Source organism: Cibotium barometz, chromosome 1 (assembly GCF_041138505.1).
Source record: "Cibotium barometz isolate CiBa-2024 chromosome 1, ASM4113850v1, whole genome shotgun sequence".
Taxonomy (NCBI): Eukaryota; Viridiplantae; Streptophyta; class Polypodiopsida; order Cyatheales; family Cibotiaceae; genus Cibotium; species Cibotium barometz.
In genome coordinates, this window is record NC_141046.1 from 50,007,510 (window position 1) to 50,029,857 (window position 22,348).

The 22,348-nt window shown below is 39.9% G+C and overlaps 1 protein-coding gene across 1 annotated transcript; it reads left to right on the plus strand.

Moving 5' to 3' along the window:
- Positions 1–12,862: 12,862 nt before the first annotated feature.
- LOC147642137 (uncharacterized) lies at positions 12,863–21,707 on the plus strand. Its single transcript, XM_086802597.1, has 15 exons — positions 12,863–13,072; positions 13,169–13,749; positions 13,841–13,955; positions 14,045–14,185; positions 14,270–15,034; positions 15,134–15,267; positions 15,359–15,599; positions 16,338–16,466; positions 18,560–18,827; positions 18,916–19,404; positions 19,498–19,626; positions 19,819–19,985; positions 21,131–21,333; positions 21,441–21,515; positions 21,623–21,707. Exons 1-15 carry the CDS (start codon positions 12,863–12,865, stop codon positions 21,705–21,707), a joined length of 3,732 nt encoding a protein of 1,243 aa, XP_086658723.1.
- Positions 21,708–22,348: the final 641 nt, after the last annotated feature.

Genomic DNA, 22,348 nt, shown 5'->3' on the forward strand with positions numbered 1-22,348 from the left:
CTTGTATGGTCTAGTTCACAGATGAGAATACAAAAGAATGAGGGTCTATTTATAGGTGAGCGAGGCCACTAACTGAGTCCAACTAATTTCTAGAATTTTCTAGCTTCAATTTGGCTGAATTTGGACAAGATTTGGACCAGTTTGGCTCCCTTTTTGATTTGGTTTGATCTAGGAGAGAGGAGAGATAAAAATATATTAATATTTTCAAGTTTAAAACTCCTTCACATGTGTGGAATAGGCGCCTCCTTGAAGGCTCCCCCTTTCCTTCACCAAGGTGTCAAAAATGAATGATTACTCCAAAATATCTCATTTTTTTAGTAATATTTCATAAATTTTAACTAATAAATCTTGTACTCTTCATCTTATGTGCGCATTTACTCATTTTTTTGGGGTATTTTCTTTTATTCATTGGATTTATCTCATCCCAACACTTGGATTAATCTTATTGGTCTAGAGGAACCTTAATTGGATCATAATCCAAAAATTTCAAAAAATCTTGACCCTTAGGCAACTAAGGTCTTTTAATTCATTTTTAATTGATTTCTAATGCACCTAGGAAAATTTATTTTGATTTTTTGTTTTAGGGAAACATGTTTTTGATATTTGTAAAATTTATATATCCAAAAATATCTCAATATTGAAATACCACTCTCTAGAAATTTTTATCTCACTAGGCAAAAACAAGGAAAAATAATATTTTCTTGTATTCAGAAATAGGGAATGATTATAGGGGATTGAAGTAAAGCTTATTCATTATTCAGGCTGAGGAGGAATCTTACACAGCTTCAGTTTGACCCGTTTTTGGACAAGATTTGGATTAGTTTGGCTCCCTTTTTGATCGAGTTTGGACACTAGGAGAGAGGAGAGATAAAAATATCTCACTTTTTTTAATTAAAAAAGCCAAGTAATGATGATAAAAAAGGCACCTTCTTGATGGGGCTCTCCCTCCTTTTACTGAGGTGTCAAAAATTCATCATTTTACTAAAATATTTCATTTTTTTAAACTAATAAACCTTATTTTTTAACTAATAAACCCTGTACTCAGTCAACTCTTCATCTTATGTGAGCATTTACTATTTTATTTTATTATTTGCATTTTTGTCATCCCAACACTTGGATTAATCCTATTGGCCCTTTAGAACCTTATTTAGACTTTAATCTAAAAATTTTAGAGTATTTTATTTTATTATTTACATTTTTATCATCCCAACACTTGGATTAATCCTATTGGCCCTTTGGAACCTTATTTGGACCTTAATCCATTTTTTTTTGAAAATGTGGATCCTTAGGCTAAGGCCTTTAATACACATATTCAATTATTTCCTAATGTACATTGGAAAATTGTTTTTGAACTTCTGTTTCAGGGGAATTCATCTTAGATATTAGGAGAAACTTTGTATCTAGAAATATCTTAATTTTGAATTACCTCTCTCTAGAATATTTCCTCTCTCTAAGAACATTACCTCTCTCTAGAACATTTCCTCTCTCGAAGCCAAAACAACAAAAAATAATAGTTTCTTGCATTTTGAAATAGGAGATGATTACAGGGGCTTGAAGTGAGATCTTATACATCTTTTAGGGCTAAGGAAGAATCCTATAGGTTATCCAGCTTGGTGGTTTTTCGGCCCCAACACCTAGCACGCCCGGATTCCCAATCCGATGACTCTAACCCTCATTCTTCCTTGATGTTGTTGTTGGTAGAGTGGAGTTAATCACCCCCCGGAGATAGGGACCATGTTAGATGCTCCTTATCATCCTCCTCAACTTGGGCACATTGTTGATTTCAAACTGTATGGGTGCTTCTAGAAGGCTGCATATTTTATATTGTTTATTCCTACTCTACAACCTGAGTGCCCAGACTTCTGAACCTAGTGGTGGTAGGCACATCAACAATGGTAATATAAGAATATAGATCTTCCTTGGGATCCCCCTCAACATTGTGCTTTTGAGAAACTCTAACCCTAACATGCTTGGACACATTCCTGAACCCAGAGGTCCGAAAGCTCTAGTCTTCGACTCTGCCCATTTCATTATCATCGTTTCCAAGAGGAGCATATGGGTTCGGATTGTTCTAGCTCAGTCCAGTCCAGTAGACACAAGACTAATAAGTTAAAGGTATTTTTGAGGCAATAGGTGAGTTTGCTCTGTCAACTCAGGGTTAATTATGATGGATCCTTGATTGATTTGAATGTCTAGAGGGCCTAGAGGTGCTGACATAGAGAAGAGTAAGTCTACATGAGATGAGTCAGTTCTAGAAAGCCTCAAAAGGACACCTGGTTGTGACGCAACTGTGTGCCATTTGTAGTGAGCAGAAAGCATGTAAAGTGATTTCCTTGGTGAGGGCAGTCTGAGGGCGCAGTCTACGGACACAGAGGACAAGATTCTATTTTAGTGAAAACTTTGGAAGTAGTAAATTCTATGGTAGATTCCCGAGGGAGAAGTCAGCTGAGCCCAATCAAAGAGGAGTTAGAAGAGGGTCAGTAGGAGATCTAGGGAGTTCCTCGGATTGAGTTTCAATGGTCAGCTGTTGCTAGATGACATTTAGGGATCCTAGAGGATAGTTTTCTATCTAGGGACAAGTGGAGCATTTTGGTGGCAGAATCAAAGGGTTCTGAGTTAGCAAGAGTGGAATCTGGTCAGCTGTGGTTAGGAGAGGCTCTTTGGGGAAAGATTTGAGATTTTTAAGGTGAGAGTTGACCTGGGAGGACATCTAAAACAATCAACTGGACTAGATAGGGAGGTTGGGAGGGTTTTGAAGAGTTTTGAGGTGTCCAAAGGATACAGAGGACTAGGGACAGTTGTTGGTCTAGTTAGTGCCCTTAGAGCTGGAATGCTGGAGTCCCATAGTTTTGATCCCATAGTGTTCTCTTCTTGTGTGCTTCTTGGTGGTGTATAGAGTCCATGACCCAGAGAACTTTGGTGCCCCCCCCAGTGAGGATGAAATCTTTAACTAAGGGCTTTGGTCAATAGGGTAGTGTCCACAAGTTGATTAACTGAGGGCCAATTGCTTATCTTGGATATGATGTGTTCAGAGGTTAGATGGGAGAGGATGTTCTTTAGTTTTTGAGAAGTGTTGAGTTGGTGGCTTTGAGGAACAATAGAGATGAGAGTTCCTACATGTCGAAGATGGTAAGTCTATTGTTACAGGATGCTACCTTAGAGTGGTTTGAATATGATGCCTCATATGCTAATAGAGCAAGTTGGGATGGCTTGAGAGAAGCTTTGATGAGAAAGTATGGAAGGGTAGAGATCCTAGAAGACTTGTGGAAAGTGCTGACTAGGTTGAACCAAGGAGAGGATGAGGAAGTGGTAGATTTTGCTGACAGGTTTGAAGCTGCTTGGGGGAAGATGCTGAAGACTTTGGGAGAAAATCAGATTCCTCCTAACTTTCTGCAAAAGAGACAGGTTTGTTGAAGGGCTGATGAAGAGGATTAGAGAGAAAGTGGACCTAAAGGATGCTCTTCCCTTTGGTGAAGCTGTGAAGACTACTTTGTACCAAGAGAGGAAGATAAAAAGGAAATATGGCTTGAGAATGCCACATGCTAGGCTAAGTAGAGCTGATGTATTGATTTGTTTTATGTGAATTGTGTTGGGATTAGTATGCTCGTTGTGAGTCACTATAAGAGTGGGGTGTTAGAGGGTGTCAAGGTAGTGGAGAAGCATGCTTATGAGTTTAAAGAGAGTACATGTTGTATGGATGTGGGCCCAAAATTGAAGGTATTTAATGCTGGCAAAGTCGTAGAAGATCGCCTAGATGTTTATGAGTCTAGTGAGCTAGAGATGTCACAGGAGCTTGGGTTGAAATTGGATTTGTGAGAAGATGCCGGTGTGGGGTATACAAGTTTATTTAATTATGAGATAGAGTGTGAGGAGGGTTTTCTCTCGGAGTTGCCTTTTCTTAGGGTGCGTCAATAAAGCGAGCCGAGAGCAGCGAGCCGAGAGCAAAAATCACACAGAATACAAAAATAAGAGCAAAAATCACATAGAATACAAAAATAGATTATCCCCTTCAAGCGAGCAGATTTGTGCTTGTGCTGCTCTCTAAAACATTGACATAACACTGAACTTAATTATTAATTAATTATTAAATGATTGAAAACATTGACATAACACTGAACTTAATTAAATCAATCAATATAAGTGTGTTATTTATATAGCGCACAGAGTACAAAAAGTTTAATTGATATTCTCAAAATATTCTCAAAACATTATAAGTATATCCTATAATTGTTGTGGGTGGCTCCTCTGAGCTCCTCTCCTCTGAGATCTTGTGAGCATCTCTTTCAAAATATAATTAGGAATCTTTGGCTGATGGATATGCATATTATTGTTCACATCCTATCCAAGAATCATCAGGAAAACAAAGTAGATATGTTTGCAGGCAAGATATGGTTTTCTTTTGACCAACCTATCATTGAATTCTGCACACGAACATATTGGGTGGTTCTGAATGGTTACTTCAATGGGTAGGGCTTCTTTGTTCTGGATTTCCCTCACTTTAAATATTTCCTTCTGCCCTTCCATTTGAACATGTCCTCCCATAATTTCTACATTCATATCTAACGCAGCACTGATCTGTGCATATGCAGCTTTCGATATACCTTTTCGATAGGGGTATTTTTGCTTATCTTCCTCAAGAATTTTTTGCTTGTTTTGTTCACTCTCTTGAAGCAAACTATTTGGAATCTGTACACCAATCTCAAATCCAGCTTTTACTAAATCATGAGCTTCCCTGACTTTCAAGTGTGTACCTGTTGCTATTGGCCAAACATTAGGAACACTTGCAGGTGGATGTAAGATTGTCTTTGTAGGCTTCCAAGTGTGTCGAACATCATTATTACAGAAATAGCAGTACTTTTCTTTCCTCCAAGAAGATAATTGACAATCACTCCAAAAGCATGGTGCCACTTCTTCGCCTCGTAGCTTTCTGCTACATTTTTTTCCTCCTACCCAATGGTTACATTCTACTCTATTGAAGATCGGAATCCTGCGCAATGCCCACTTTGTCTGATGAATATCTTGCTCTAATGATTGAAGTGCTACGTCACCTTCTTCTGGATTTATTGATGCTTGCCCTTTTTCATGCTTATTCACTGTCACATAAACAAACTCTGGTCGGTGGCTAGAGCTCCCTACATTCCCCTCATGGACCTCATGAAGTGGACGTTTAGCTCGAATAGTCTTTTTCTCACCCTTGAAATTTATCCTGTTTGTAAACATTGGAGTGCCCATCACTGCATCATCAATTGCCCTTGAAGTAGCAGCTGGAGAAGGGCTTGAAGTTTGTCTGGAAAGAGCTCTCTCAATTAATATCTCTAGGTCAGGCCCTCCACCTATATATTTTCCTTCCATAAAAGCCATTTGACGAGCACACTGGAAGTAAGCATTGATGAGATCTGAAACACATGCATCGTACAAACTAATTTTATGTTTGTATCCTTCTCCTGCTAGCCAACTAGCATGCTTGGCTTCAGAGAGGTTCGTCCGTGGTACCAGAGCATTTACAATAGGCTCACCATCCTGTTCATTGAAAACCCATTGCACAAAGATAAACCCAAACCAGTAGGTTTTTTAATTACTGCTATTGAATTAAGTTCATAGAAAAAAAAACATACATAACATACCTTAATAATAAAATGACCCCAACGACTTGCTCTATAGTGCCACCAACTAAGCCAACTATCTAGCTTGGGAATGTTTCTGTCTGCTGCCTTTCCTGTTGCCCACCATGCACGTATCTTACGGAATTGCACTAAAGCATCCTCTTTGGTTGGTGCAGTCCTCCACCTCTCACACATTTCATTGTGTTTTTCCATATGTTGAGCATATATATACTTTTGTGTATGCACTCGAAGATTGTCCTTCCAATGAAAAAGGCAAGATCTCTCCTTTCCTACCATCTCATCTCCATTGTTATATACTGACCTAATAGCATTCCAATTTGCACCTGCTTCGTCGGCCATGAAGCCAAAAAAGTTTGTTGATTTCCCAGTATGGTCGATCATAACTGCATTCAAATTTTCCCAAAACATTATCTGTGCTGTCTCATCCTCCTCTCTAAACTCACAAGTTGCAATTGTGAGTAGCTCTCCAATCCTGCAAGAAGAGTATTTGGAAGATTATTGTATTGTAACAACTCAGTCGAGCAGTCATTTCATTTTGAAAAGAGAATAAAAATTAAAACATACGCGTGATCATACACATGTGCACCCATTGTGTGCCAATCATTCTCCACTCGGTGTACATGATCAAAACAAACCCATGAATGTCGAAGGTCTCGATCCCCCGCAGCATCCATTCTATTGACAATATCAATGCCAGAGCTAGGGCCAGTTGTGGACATCTTGAAAAGATAGCACCTCTCATCACTTTTGGTTGCTTGCAAGGGAAACCTTGATCCGTGGAAGAACTGAAAGTGGCATTTTCTTTTTAACTCTAGGATAGCCTCAAATCCATCACCTAGTGCTCGACTTGTCTTTCGACTTTGCATTACCATCTGCTTCACCCTACATTTACCAAGTTGGTTAAGAAATTACATATATATATATATATATATATATATATATATATTCAATAGAGAAGAACTTACTTTTTGAGATTTATTAAAGATATTAGCTCTTGAGACATCTCCTGGAGTTCCCTCTCTGACATAAACTCTCCAATCACTTTATCATCGTCAGTGAAAGCCTTCAAAACCAACTCCCTGGCAACAATCATTTGTACCTTTCGTGGACCCGCATTATGGTCCATCTGAACAACACGAGCTACTAAGGCTTTAATGTTTCGCATAGATGCTCGACACATGCCTCTAGCAATTGTGTGTGTATGTTTCCCATAGTGAAGGAACAATCTACTATGGGAGTGATCTTTAGGCATAAAATAGTAGGCAGACACTGAACATGTTTTTATGCACATTGGAACATGCTTACAAAAGAAACACTCTAAGTTTCCATAACTTCCCAAAGCCAAACATCCTTCATTTGGGGATTTCAATAATTGGCCATTCCAATGGAGCCTATTCGGTGATTTGTTTCGAAATCGATAAGTGCATCTTTCATTCATACACTGGAAGGTACCCCCACAAAAACTCTTTCTCAAAATAAAAGATTTATTAGTTCTTGTTTGTGTCTGGGGTTTTGTCCATGCATTTCCTTCATATTTGTGCTCCATACCCTCCATGCCCTTCCCATCTAAAAGCTCATAAATGCAATTTTCTTCATACTTCTTAGGGAGCTCCTTGACTTTTCCTTTGAATGTGCATTGATTTATAATATTATGGAATATGTCATTGGGCGGCAAAGTACGAACAATTTGGAAGGCAGATACTGGAGTGTCAAATGCAGGATCACCTTCCTCAATGTCAATTAAATTATCTGCATGCACCACCTTTTCCATGTCCTCTTCATCCAAGTCACTAGGAAAAAAATCAACAATCCAAAGTCAACAATTGAAACAAGAAAGATAACCTCACTATATTTTACCATGTTTCAAAAGTTGAAATGTCACTCACATAGGTGAGGTCTTGCTGCCAGATCCAGAAGGAATATCCCCAGGGGTAGGGAGTGGTGTTGATGTAATGGCTACTTTTGCAACATAAAATGATGACAGGGTATTATCTAAGATATAATACCCATGTTCACCAATCCCATGGTACAAGGGAATTGTCCCTATGCTCTCAAAACCATCATCAGTTTGCAATAGACCTTCAATAAAAATTTCATGTTCTGCACCTAGTTTTTCTTTCATTAATTCGGCTGATAATAAAAATTTCCCATGTGAAAATGACAGTCTAAAAAGAGGGCCTCCAACTTTGTGTAGAAAAATCTGAACATCTGACTCAGAATCCCTACATTTCAGGAATACATTCCAAAAGAAAGTATAATGTGAGCACACATATCCATTAATATTCAAAACAAAGTAATACTATATACATTACACTAAAGCTAATAAAACGACTACGTGAGAAAAAGGCATAGGCTTCCTTTGGAATGAAAGTCTAATGAAAGGACAAGCTGGAAAAGCTATTTTTTAGTATATTTACTCACTAGTTTGAAAGACTACTAAAACAGACTATTTCTAGACTATCAACCCATCACAAAAAAAAAAATAGATGTTGCAATCAATCAACTCATGGTAAAACTCCTTCTTCTCTTTATATGTTATTTCTCATGCACTGTTTTGCCATTGCTTCTTATTAGGTTGCCATTGCTTCTTATTAGTTCACCCTCAAGCTACTCTCAGACCACCCTCCTCTTAAGATACAATGGAGCTGCTCTGTCTTTCTATTTATATATTACTATCTCTAGTTTTCTCAACATTTTCAGAGGGTGATACCTCTGAAGAAGAAAATAGTGAAATTAGTGAAAATAGTGAAATGGCTCCAGAGGAGCCAGATACCCCACCCGCTGAATGGTATGAGAGCTGCCATGATGGAATCGCAGATAGCGATTCCACCACAGAATATTCTCGGGTGGACTGGTACAATTTTCCTTTCGAGGAAGAAGAAGAGGAAGAGGAAATACAAGAGGAGGAAGAGGAGGAAGAGGAGGAAGATGAAGAAATGCCTGAAGAAATGCCCGAGCAGGAAGAGGAAGCAGAACATAAAGAAATGCCCAGTGAAATGCCCGAGGCAGACACAGGCACAGGCTATGATGCAGATGCAGAGAACATCCCCGACTCCCACGGTGAGAAAGATGACAATAAGGAAGATAGGGATGACAGTGAAGAAGATGACAGTGAGGAAGATGGGGATGCATAAATTTCCCCACATAAATTTAGGATTTTGTCCTGCAATTTTTCTAGTAGGATTTTGCCGATTTTGCCCTGTAATTTTCCCAGTAGGACTCCAACTAAATTTGCCCAGTACGTTTTTGTTTTGTAATTTTCCCCAGTAGGATTTTGTTTTTGTAATTTTGTACTGCAATTTTCCCAGAAGGATTTTGTTTTGTAATTTTCCCAGTACGATTTTGAAGTATAATTTGCACATTTTTCCTTGTACTACAGTGGTTTAATTTTTAGTGGTTTAATGTTCAAGTAAGCACAATAATATATATTCACACGACTTTTTAGTGGTCAAATGTGGTTTAAGCAGTGGTTTAGACTTTTTAGACTTTTAGAAGAAGTCCTTTTAGAAATATTTACACGACTTTTTATGCACACGACTGTAATCTATTGGAAGACCACGACTGGAATACCTCTATAAAAGGGCATCCACATTCTACTCCCTAAATATATCTGCACAGTAACGTTGTACTCCCTAAATATATCGCTGAAGTAACGTTGCACAGTAACGTTGAAGATGAAGATGTCTGCTGCGCTCATGTTGCAACTCTCACCCTCACGACAAAGGGCATCACCTGCCCGAGCATCACCTGCCCGAAAGAGAGTATGTTCTTTTACGTTTTTTAAATGTGCGTTTTTTCCTTGCGTTTGTATTTTGTGTGTGCGGCCAAGACCATGAATGTCTACTGGCTCCTCCTCTTCATTGTATAGCTAAAGATGGCCACGTACTGGCACAAGATGGTCATTGTAGAGCTTTAAGGATCAAGTGCACTGAGCGCACTTGATCTAGGAGGCCCCTACACAGGCATGTCTTGTCTATCCATGGAGGCATCCACATTAGCAAAAGATGTCTATGTTTTTATTAAAAATAAGGGCTCAACATGCCCATCAAAAAATTTAGACCTCAACATGGCCACTGTAGAGCTAAACATTGGCTTATGCTTTATCTGCAGAGCTAACATGGTTATTGTAGAGCTTTAAGGATCAAGTGCGCTGAGCGCACTTGATCCTGGAGGCCCTACACAGGCATGTCTTGTCTATCCATGGAGGCATCCACATTAGCAAAAGATGTCTATGTTTTTATTAAAAATAAGGGCTCAACATGCCCATCAAAAAATTTAGACCTCAACATGGCCACTGTAGAGCTAAACATTGGCTTATGCTTTATCTGCAGAGCTAACATGGTTATTGTAGAGCTTCCTGGATCAAGTGCGCTCAGCGCACTTGATCCTGGAGGCCCTACACAGGCATGTCTTGTCTATCCATGGAGGCATCCACATTAGCAAAAGATGTCTATGTTTTTATTAAAAATAAGTGCTCAACATGCCCATCAAAAAATTTAGACCTCAACATGGCCACTGTAGAGCTAAACATTGGCTTATGCTTTATCTGCAGAGCTAACATGGTTATTGTAGAGCTTCCTGGATCAAGTGCGCTCAGCGCACTTGATCCTGGAGGCCCTACATAGACATGTCTTGATCCAGTAAAAAAATTTACACCTTACATAGACACCTCAACATGGCTACTTACTGTAGAGCTAAACATGGCCACTGCAAAGCTATCTGGAGGCTTCATCTGCAGAGCCATTGTAGAGCTTCCAGGATCAAGTGCGCTCAGCGCACTTGATCCTAGAGGCCTTACATAGACAGACCTACATAAACATGGACCTACATAAACATGTCAACATGGACCTACATAAACATGTCTTGATCCAGCAGAAAATTTACACCTCAATATGGCCACTGTAGAGCTAAACATGGCCACTGCAAAGCTATCTCGAGACTTGCATGTGCAGAGCCATGACTATGCCATCATAGTCATTGTAGAGCTTCCAGGATCAAGTGCGCTCAGCGCACTTGATCCTGGAGGCCCTACATAGACATGTTTTGATCCTCAATATGGCCACTGTAGAGCTAAACATGGCCACTACAGAGCTATCTCGAGACTTCATCTGCAGAGCCATGACTATGCCATCATAGTCATTGTAGAGAATGAGTTTTTACATTGGCCATTAAAATCCAGATTGTAATCAATAGCAGTACATTATTACAAGCAGAGAGCTAAACATGGCCACTGCAAAGCTATCTCGAGACTTGCATGTGCAGAGCCATGACTATGCCATCCTTGTCATTGTAGAGCTTCCAGGATCAAGTGCGCTCAGCGCACTTGATCCTGGAGGCCCTACATAGACATGTTTTGATCCTCAATATGGCCACTGTAGAGCTAAACATGGCCACTACAGAGCTATCTCGAGACTTCATCTGCAGAGCCATGACTATGCCATCATAGTCATTGTAGAGAAGGAGTTTTTACATTGGCCATTAAATAAAAAAATCCAGATTGTAATCAACAGCAGTACATTATTACAAGCACAGAGAGATAGAGAGAGGGGGACTTACATGCTTGCAAACACGCAGAGGATATTTGCAGGTGATAATTGTAGAAGAGGATAGTTGTAGACGACAGCTGCAGAGAATAGAGTAGAAGATAGTTGTAGAAGACGATAGCTGCAGAGGATAGTCGTAGAAAATGGTTGTAGAAGATAGTTGCACGAGTGTACCTTTCCTTCCAGCCGTTGCAGAGGAATGAAATCCTTTTTGGGAAAAGGTTTTTTCGAGCACTTTGTTATTAATGATTAGGAATTTACAGCCTTGAATAATCCGTATACTTTGTGCCAACCCGAGATTATTTTCAACCTTGAATATTTTGCGCCAACCCTGCCAACCCATGATTATACAACCTTAAATAATCCGTATACTTTGTGCCAACCCATGCCAACCCATGATTATACTACCTAGAATAATTCGTGTAGTTTACTTTACTTTTTGTGGGAAGAGTTATATCTTTGAAAATGGACACCAACTCCCAACGTTATGTGACTAGATCTTCTTGTTCTCAAAAAGATTGTTGTTTTGCTGGTATGGATTCCTTACTACCTCCTTCTAAACGCTCCAAAAAATTACAGGCAAGAACAACCGAGAGGGTGTCTCGAGGATTGTTTGATGAGGAAGTTCAGAGTCAAGGCCAAGTGTTGATGGAGAATGATAGACATGAGAATGAGAGAGACAGGGATGACAGACAAGAAGAGGATGAGAGACAGAATGATAGAGAGGATGAGAGACAAGAGGATGAGAGAGAGGATGATGATAGAGAGGAAGATAGACAGGAGGATGAGAGAGAGGATGATGACAGAGAGGATGATAGAGAGGATGATAGAGAGGAGGATGAGAGAGAGCATGATGATAGAGAGGATGATAGACAGGAGGATGAGAGAGAGGGTGATGATAGACAAGAAGATGGGAATGATAGAGAGGATGATAATGAAGAAGAAGAAGGTGGAGACACATTGACAACTGAGACAAGAAAAACAGAGAGCATCAAAGCAGAAATTTTCGGAAAGATCCTTAAAACCTCTACTCCAACTGCATTCATCGATCGAATTAGAGTTAGATTCAGCACCCCCCCCCAAGATCCCCTTGTGTAGGCTTCTTCCAACAGAGGCCATAAGGAGACTATGCCCCAGTACTGATAAGAACCTTGGTCGAGCATTCAAGAACCTTGGTGGGTATCTTGAAAGCAAGGGGGCGTTCACGGTGTCCATGTTTGATTTGGATGGAGAGGAGACTCCTCTGACTGAAGAAACAACATTGTCATGGAGTTCAACATGGAGGGATGTGAATGGAACTTTTGAAGAGTCTCTCAGAAATATGCCAGAATGGGGACCGTTCATCCAGGGTAAAATGATACATGTACTGGATGGAAACAACCGCTATAAATCTTGGATGGATTTGATTGCTCAAGGTGAGGGTGATTTGAAATGTTTTTATCTATTTATACAATTTTATGTATGCATCTAATATAATTTTATCATCTTCTTTCTTTTTACTCAGAATTTCCAAATGACATCTCTAAGCATTGTCTGGTGGCCTGTGACTTTCTACAATTCGAGAAGGCTGACGTTGGAGAGCTGATGTTTTCTCTTTCCAGATTGAATAAGTATATGTTTTATTATTTTTCTCTTTTTTGCTCTTGGCATTGATTGCATGATGTTGCTTCAACTCTCTGCATTGGTTGTACTAGGATGCATGACTATGCCTTTGTACCAACAACTTTTGGGGATAGGCTCTTCCAAATAAGGAGAATTGGTGAGTCCGATAAGACTACCCTCCTTGCAGAGCTCGATGATGAGGACAAGGCTTGGATGGAGAATGAAATGAAAAAGTGCCCCACTCGTGGCAAAAAAAGCTGGTTTTCTGTTCCAATAAATATATTGGCATGGCTTGTGTTTAAGGTATGCAAGATATTAAAGGTGTGCAAGATCTACTTAATTATGCGAAATATGTTTAATGTATGCAAGAGTAATTTTGTAATTAAATGGACTCTGTAGGACGATATGGAGATGAAAATCGAGGTCAAGGCTAAGGGCATGGATGTAGACGGAAGGGCTAAGGTGATAAGAGAGGTAGAAATTCTGTATAAGAATAGGGTGGGAAAGTTTGCCCGCATAGCAGACCCTGCCAATGGAGAATACTTTTGGCGTGCTGTTTTGTCACTTCCTTGGCATGCAACAGGGACCCATATTGCGACAGAAGAGAAACTGAACATGATTGGGGCTGCACAAGTTAGGGATGAAGATAAGGCATTCTTAGTTCGAATGTTGGATAATTCACAAGCTAGCATTCGAGAGATAGAGTACTTGCCTAAAGACAAAGCAAAAGCTAGAGAGTGGCTACATTCATTTGTGTTCTGGCTACAAATAAGTTCTTATGGCTCCAAGCTTCTGGAGGAGATTGAAAATTGTGATAGAATCTCCTTACCTTCCATTAATTCCTTTATAAACTATGTCGTCTTTCATCGACGAAAGTATTTCAAAAAAGCTTTCAGAGTTCATCAGGGGGATATAAAATTTAGCAATGATATGGACACACAAAAAGGGCTACGCTCTGCAACACATCGAGTTGTTTATAGGTAAAAAAAAAACTTGGTCAATTTTATTTCTTCTCCTTATGCTTCTTATATAGCCTATTGACTTTAGTTTTCCTTTCCATTTGGAATTTAGATGGCTGCTGAAAGAGGTGGATAGTGGTGTAGTACAGGCCATACCACCTCTTGTGTTGTTATGGATTTGCGAGGATACTCCACGATATATATATGCGGATCTGCACCTTGGGAGAGTAAGTGTTTTCTGTAATCATGGTCATGATGATAAAATGTATGTATGATGATAAAACGTATGTTATCTATTTTTGAAATGCTTGGTTAGCCTCTATCAAGTGTTGAAAAGACAAGATGCCCCTGGTGGCTAGACATGGAGAGGTTTGTTGTGCCAGATGAAGAAATTCAATTACATGATCAACACTTAGCTATATTGGCTAAGATGACCATAGTGGAGGGTTCTGATGAGGTAACCATAAGTTGTCTCTGATTTTTGCACGATGATAAAGTTTTTTGATGATGTAATTTATAACCATAAGTTGTCTTTGTGCAGAGTATACCATTGACTGCAGTACGTGGCTGCTCTACGAGCTCTCATGCCACATCTATAGCCTCTACATCTAGAATGCACCCTCTACCAGTTAACCTAGGGAGGGATATAGTGAGTCAAGCATTGGATGCAAATAGGAGACAAAGAGAAGTACATCAAACAACAAGTACTTCGGGCAATGTACATGTAGCCTCGTCTATGATCCAACCAGCACCTTTGAAAGGTGATATCATGCCGTTAACAGTAGTGTATGTTTATTGGGGTGATAAATATTTTTCTCTTACCAATCAATCTTCTTCTGTGTTTCTTCTTGCATTGTGGGAATTCGCAGGCATGGTATATGCATTCAATACCTCCATCGAGGACCTTGCAAGGGACTGTAAGAACATAGAAGGGCCATCCCCTCTATTCAAACATGTTTTGGAAGCCATGAATGTGCTTTGTAATAAAGGAAAAGTCCATGGGAAAAGGACTGACTATTGTGTGGAGATGGTGTTTGTAGACTTCCCCTCAAACCTCGTTGTTGAGGGTTGTTTGGGACACAGAGTGCCACCTTGGAATGTGGTTAGCGAAAGTCTATATGAGGCAACTTTTCAATTTGTAGACTTTTGTCTTAATGATCATGGCTTCATAACATGCCTTTATACAATGGAAGAAGGAGTGAAGATAGAGCATGAGGCAACATCTAGAGGATTTGTGGTCTTTCATCGACAAGTGGTCAAATGCACTCCACCAGTGGGAAAGAAGATGGGACAACTTGTAACAAAGGTAGCTGCACACTTCTCTTCTACAAAAATTCTTATGTCTATGTCTATTTCAACTTATAGCCTAAGGAATTCACTACTATTTGAATGGATTTCATTACAGGTTGCATGTCTTATTCTATCTGTTTTTGTACGCTCAAGTACACCAAGGCAGTATTTACGGATGTATGGAGATAAGGTGGAAGAGCAAAATCTTGGTAGTGAATTAGATCTGGAACAAGACCTCATTCAAGATATGTAAGGGATCGACTCTGGATCTGTGATTAAAAACAATGTCTATGTATTTAGGGTTTAGGTTTTTGGGTCTCTCATCTCTCTGTTTATGTAGTGTTCCTGAAGAGGATATGGTAAAACGAAAGGGAAAGCCTTGGAGAGGTGGTTGCCAAAGAGGGCAGAGGCTATGCAAGTACATAGTATCTCTCTTTTCAAAGACAGGGGATACTATTGTTGACTTGTTTGCTGGGACTGGAACTCTTGGACTTATTGCAGCGGTCATGGAACGTAATGTTATTATCTTTGAAAAGGACCATCGCATATATAATAAGCTATTGGAGCCATATTCTACAAAGGTAATTCCCAAATTAATAAGACAAGGCACTGTTAATACCCCATAATCCTCTATAAATGCAATGTTCATTAATTTCTTACTTTTTTGCAGTTTGAAGAAGACTAAAGACATTTTGGATCTTAGCATTTTTTGTGAAGACAAAAGACATTTTGGATATTAGCATTTTTGGTGGATGTAGCGTGATATTTGAACTTTTTTTTAAAGACATTTAAAGACAGTTTCGATGTAGCATTTTTGGTGGATACAGAAGACATTTTATATATTAGCATTTTTGGTGGATGTAGCGTGATATTTGAACTTTTATTTAAAGACAGTTTGGATGTAGCATTTTTGGTGGATGTAGTAAGCCTGCTTTTATTTTGTGTCTTGAATACATTGTCTTGAAGGTGGTATGTCTTGAAGGTGGTATGGCATGTCATGTAGTAAGCCTGCTTTTTTTTTTGGTATGTCATGTGTCATTCTTGCTCACTTTCAATGGATACATGACAAGAAACTGCTCGCATCTCGTATTGATTTGAAAATAATTTGCAAATTGGCTCGCTGCAATGGGCTTGCTCCGTGGCCACCCTCCTTTTCTTAGGATACAGGTGATGAGAATGCTGACGTGGATTAATAGCTATGTGAGCCTGAGGATATGGATGGTGGTATTGATGGTGCTGTAGATGCCTTGTTGGATGATGTCGTGGAGGGTATCTCTATTTTGTTTGATGAGTCTGTGAATCTTGGTGATGTTGAGTAGTTCAAAGCCCATGTTGATATTGAAGGGTGTGTTGGGGAAGATGAGGTGTTGAATGCCATAAGCAAATTGTGGAATGAAGAAGCGAGGGATGTCAAGGAGTACAAGTTGTTGATTTGGGATGTTTGGATGGTAGTTCTCAGATAGTCTTGGGATTTTGGTTTGATAGTGGGGAGGATGGGAATGAATATGAAGGTTTGATGGAAATATAGAGAGTGTTGAGTCATATGAAGGGAGCAGTGCTAATAGGAGTGGAGAGGTTGACAGGATATTGCACAGTAAATCTGCGTGGATGGTGCAAGACCCTAATGCTATTTCAAGATTGTTTGCAAATTTTTGATCCAGGTGGATGGATCAAATTGTTTAGATGGCTTGGAAGGATGCAATACTACCTACCCCTTTGATCCACGGGGTTGCTAAGATGCTAGATCATATTTTTTGTTATATATAAATTGGTATAAAATGATTTATGAGCGAGGAGATTGAAGCACATAGAATGCAATGAAACACATGAATGTGTTTCATCTTAGGGGGTTGGCTATATGTGAGGAGAAAAATGAGCCCCTCCAAAACACAATGTAGAGGAAGATACAATGTGTGTATGATAGCAAAGTGTGATCCCAAGATGGTGAAAACAACCTGGAAGTCGGGAGAATAAGCATAGGTGCGCTTTACCAAAATAGAAATAGTATGGGCGATCATGGAAGCCATGGGGCGTAAGGTTCTAAAGGAGAGTAAGGCAGTGAGGTAGAGCTCAAGAAACACAATCGAGTTCATTTGAGGGGAATCTTTAGTAGAGGTGATTTGTGTTGTCACCATAGAGAGAGAGTAGAGAATGTAATCTATTGGGTAGGATTGATTTTGCACTTAAGACTAGAGAATTGGAAGTCCTCCAGTCTTGCATACGTTGATAATCATGGTGGACAACACACCATATGAGAGGGGATGTTTGTGCTAGAGCAAAGGGAAAGTGGAAGACTAGAGAATTGGTCAAGAGATGGATCCTAAGTTCTTTGGGATACCCCTTCATTGGATACTTGGTCCAAATTGGTTTCTTCTCTCATGACTATGGCTTATTTTTGTTAGCTCAGTGTTAAAGCTCATGGAATTGTTGCTTGCTTTATATGCGGAGGACCCCAGACATGTTCTATGTTTTCTTCTTTTTCCTTCTAATCTCACTTTTTGTGCTTCTTTGCTTCATGTGGTACTCTTTTGAAGTGTTTTGGTACTGAAGTTGAGCTTTTATTTGGTCTTATATGGTAGTGCTAAATATGTCTTGGGTGCTATCTAGGTATTATCTTTGGTATTTTTTGTTTTCTTCGATTCGTTTGGTACTTTTTGCACTATTTTGGTACTAGTTTGGAATTTCACTGTGACAAGTTTTTGGGTATTTTTGGGAGTCTTGTGTGTTTTTGGTACTTAATTGCACCAAATTATTGCTTTTTACAACTGTTTTGGCATAATTTACATGTTTTGGTACTGTTTAGTTACCTTTTGGTACTATTTTGATACTGATTTGTTAACCTTCTGGTACTGTTTTGATTTGTCTTGGTACTGTTTTGTTACCTATTTTGGTACTATTTTGCTACTATTTGGTTTTGTTTTGGTACTGTTTTGTTTCCTATTTGGTGCTATTTTGCTACTATTTGCTACTATTTTGGTACTGATTTGCTACCTTTTTAGCACTGTTTGTAACCTATTTGGTACTATTTTAGTACTATTTGGTACTATTCTGCTACTATTTTGATATTATTTTGGTACTGCTTTGCTATATTTTTGGTATTGTTTTGGTAGTTTTTGGTACTTCATGTACCAATTTTGTGTTGTTTAAAACTATTTTGGTACAATCCAACCTTTTTTAGTACTGTTTTGGTAGTTTTTGGTACTTCATGTACCAATTTAGTGTTGTTTAAAACTATTTTGGTACAATTTGACCCTTTTTAGTACTATTTTTATTCTGCTTGGGTTTGGCTTGGGAGTTGTTGAAACTTAATTGTACCCATTTAGTGCTGTTTAGAACTGTTATGGTACAATTTACCTGTTTTGGTACCTATTCTGGTTCAATTTTTGTACTGCTTGTGTACTTCCTTGCTAATTGTTTGTTTTGGTGGATAAGTGGATAGAGTATGTCTGTTTTGCAGATGGAGTATGTGAAGCTCCACAATGAATGCTTGGAGACCCAAGACCATCAAGAATTTGTACATAAGTTGTGTGCTGATGTGAAGAGGGGGATGAAATATACATTGACTCCAAGGCTTTATGTTGTGGACCTTGCCAACACAATTCATGTGTTTGGTACTTGTGTTGCCTGTGGGGAGGCTTTGGAGGCTTCTTACGTGGTTGGTACCTTCGTGCTTCCCTACAGGCATCAGTACCATCCATTGTGTTTTGCAGCTGTGTTGAGAACAAGAGATGTGTGCGTGAAGGCACATTGCAACACCGCAATCCCTTCGGAGGCAAAGGCCTGGGTGTCAGGGAGGTCATTATTGAAGAGTAAGTGGGGTGTTTGTGTTGGACACTATATGTTTATATTGTTTGAATTGATGATCTAATCTTGTCTTTCATCTTTGTGCATATGTAGGTAGAGAATCTTTCGGTGCGGACACCCATGATAACACCCCAATGGATAGGAAGGATCTCCCTGGTCACAATAAGTCAGATGCCACTTACATGTTTAAAGAAGATCATTACAAGTCAGTGCAAAAAATACTACAAGACCTTGATGCCAACACAAGGGAAGGGAAAGGGGCTGAGCTTGCTGTAGACTCAAGCATGGGGGAAGATCGACTAAAAGCGGAAGTGCAAGAGAGAGACAAAGATGAAAAGGGACCGGAGGAGAAAGAACAGGGGGGAAGTGATCTGATTGAGGAGGTTGATAAGCAAGAGACTGACCAAGGTGAGAAGAACAATGAAGAGATGCCGGCTGTTGAGGAGGTGACAGTTGAAGTTCTCTCAGAGGCAGAGGTTTTGGCTACGGCATCAACATTTGCGAAGGACAAGGCAGGTAGAAAGAGGAGGAAGAACGGAAAGAGGGCAGCGAAAGCTACTCAAAGTGCACAGGAGGTTGCAGGTGCAGAGGAGCCCAAAGACACTGAGGAGGCTAAAAGCAATGAGGAGGCCAAAGCGGCGGGGGAAGCTACTGAAAGTGCTGAGGAGGTGACAGTTGAAGTTCTCTTAGAGGCAGAGGTTTTGGCTGCGGCATCAACACCTGCAAAGGACAAGGCAGGTAGAAAGAGGAGGAAGAACAGAAAGAGGGCAGCGGAAGCTGCTCAAAGTGCACAGGAGGCTGCAGGTACAGAGGAGCCCAAAGACACTGAGGAGGCTAAAAGCAATGAGGAGGCCAAAGCAGCGGGGGAAGCTACTGAAAGTGCTGAGGAGGCTAAAGGTGCAGAGGGGGCTGAAGGTGTAGAGGAGGCTAAAAGCGCGAAGGAGGCCAAAGAGGCGAGGGAAGCTACTGAAAGTGTAGAGCAGGTTAAAGGTGCAGAGGAGGCTGAAGGTGTAGAGTTGCCTAAAGGCATGGAGGATACAAAAGGTGTGGGGAAGGACAGAGCTGCGGAGGAGACACCTGATGCAACGCCCTTAGAAACAGGTGATAGCAATGATTCAGCCACCCTCTTCGAGCTCTTCGCTATGAAATGTAGAAAGCACCCCGTTGGTCGTGGTCTCAAGCCGCAAGCGTGCAAAAATTAGCTCCTGATGTTACAGCATTTTGTACTTGCTTCTGGACTAATTTGAAATACCAGCCCATTTTGCTTTTGTCAATGCGTTTTGTGTCATGCCGCTCTACTCTTGAAAGGTGTCAATGTGTTTGTAAACTGTCATGTCCTACTGTCATTGTTTTGTAACCTTTTATTGGTGCCCAATGTCTAACTTTGCTTTTGCGAAAAGGCTGTGTTCTTCTACTCATATCGTTTAGTGGTACTACAACAGGGGACCATTGGTGGCTAGATGAACAACCACCGGATACATCAATGCCGATAGATGTAATGGCAAGCAATAGGCACCTTGTTGTTTTGGATGTCAATGAAGTGCTACTGAAGGATTATGTTGAAGCACCCAAGGATTTGTGGCAGCTCCCGTTCCCAGATGGAATTAGGCCCCGAGGTGTGCAAGTGTCTCAATACAAATATTGTGTTGTCAGACTTGATGCGGAGGACTTCATCATCAACTTGAGGAAGCGATGCGACGTGATGCTCTGGTCATGTAGCCAAAGGAAGAACTTGATGGCCATAATCAATGCTTGCTTCCCTCGGTTGATGAAGATGAAAGGCCTCTTTTGAGGTATTTATCCCTTAACTTTCACAACTGGTTTTATTGATTTTGATACTGTTTGGCTAGCTTTGCTACTGTTCTGTACACAATCTGGTACTATTTGGTAGTTTGGTACTTTTGGCACTGCTAACACAATTTGGTACTTTTTGGAACTTTGGTACTCTGGTGCTATGTTGCTTTGGACTATGTTTGTTCATGTGTACACAATTTGGCACTGTTTTGTACATAATTTGGTACTCTTTGGTTATCTTTGGTACTTTGGTACTCTGATGCTATGGTAGTTTGAAACTGTGTTTTTTACTTTGTACACAATTTGGTACTGTTTGGTGCTTTGATACTATGGTACTTGGTTCTGTGCTTGGTAACATTTGTGTACACAATTTTATAATGTTTGGTACTTTGGTTATTTGGTACTTTGGTACTGTGTTGTACCAAGTTTGGTACCTTTTCACTGTTATGTACTGTTTGTTAGCTTTGGTACTCTTATTTGTGTTGCTATTCTAATTGCTTGGTTTACCTGTTAGTCTCATTGTGAGAGGTGGGCTACCAAACTCAAAGATGTGCCAGTCCTTGTTGCGAAGGAGTTCGGTAACAAGCCTATTTTTCTGAAGCTCCTAAGAAAAGTGTGGCACAAGTATCCGCAATTCAATGAAACGAACACCCTCCTTGTGGACGACATGAGATACAAGACCTTGAAGAATGATTACGACTCGTGCTACTGCATCTGGTCATATGAGCCTAAGTATTATGACCCCACAAACCAAAGTATCTTATGGATGTCATTTTCCCATGGATCTTCGGGTGGCTAGCTGATAAGTTCCCCACTGCTTACAGCCACCGGAATCCCTTGTTTGATGTTGAAGATAACATTTCCTTGTTCGTTGCTAACTACTTTGTATCTATGGAGGGGTATTCGTACCGCTTTGACTCCCCTGATGTGTAAAAGATTCTGTATGCTTGTACATTGCCTTTGGCATTTAATGATAATTATCTTTTTGTACATGTACTTTTTTTAGCTACTGCTTTTGTACTTTTCTGTTACTACTTGGTGACAAGCGTGACTTTGGAGTTAGTGACAAGTGGGAGTTTCCAGGTGAGTAGTCCCTGTTCATGGCTGGATGAGAGGAAGGCAGAGGATGACAGGAAGCAAGGGAGAGAGATGATGAGAGCAAGGGAGGGGAGGATGAGTGAGAGAAAGTGGATAGTTATTGCATAGTACCAGAAAGGCTACTTATTACCACCGTTTTGTTGGGCTTTATAACTCCAGCTGCAAAAAAACTGTACACAACAGCAATCAGCTAAAACTATTAGCATAATACTTACCATATTTTGGCTCTACAAATTTGCTGGCATATTACCCACCAAAGACTGGTACTGTATAAAGCAACAGTAACTGAATGATTGTGCATGTAGCAGATAGCACCAAATTTTGGTACTGCAGTACTATAGAGTATCAAATTTGGTGCCACAATAGTCAGGTGAAAACAAAAAGGAACAGTACCAAAATTTGGTACTGCAAAAACACAGCAGAGCTAAAAACAATAAAGCACAGTACCAAATTGATAACACAGCAATAGCATTAGACAGTACTGATCACAAGTAAGATTCTAATCAAGAGAATTAGACAGTACTGATCACAAGCAAGATTCTATTCAAGAGAATTACAACTGTTGCCAGTGGTTAGAATTGTAGTTGTTGGGGTAAACACTGTATGGCTCCCGTCCTGGTCACTTCCGTCTTCA

Bases quoted from the DNA above. Each gene is read 5' to 3' on its own strand.
- LOC147642137 (XM_086802597.1), top strand. From the start codon at position 12,863: ATGCATGACTATGCCTTTGTACCAACAACTTTTGGGGATAGGCTCTTC. The intron at 15,600-16,337 runs GTAATTCCCAAA...GATGTTGAGTAG, and splicing joins TGGAGCCATATTCTACAAAG to TTCAAAGCCCATGTTGATAT. The intron at 19,627-19,818 runs GTACAGAGGAGC...TTAAAGGTGCAG, and splicing joins AAGTGCACAGGAGGCTGCAG to AGGAGGCTGAAGGTGTAGAG.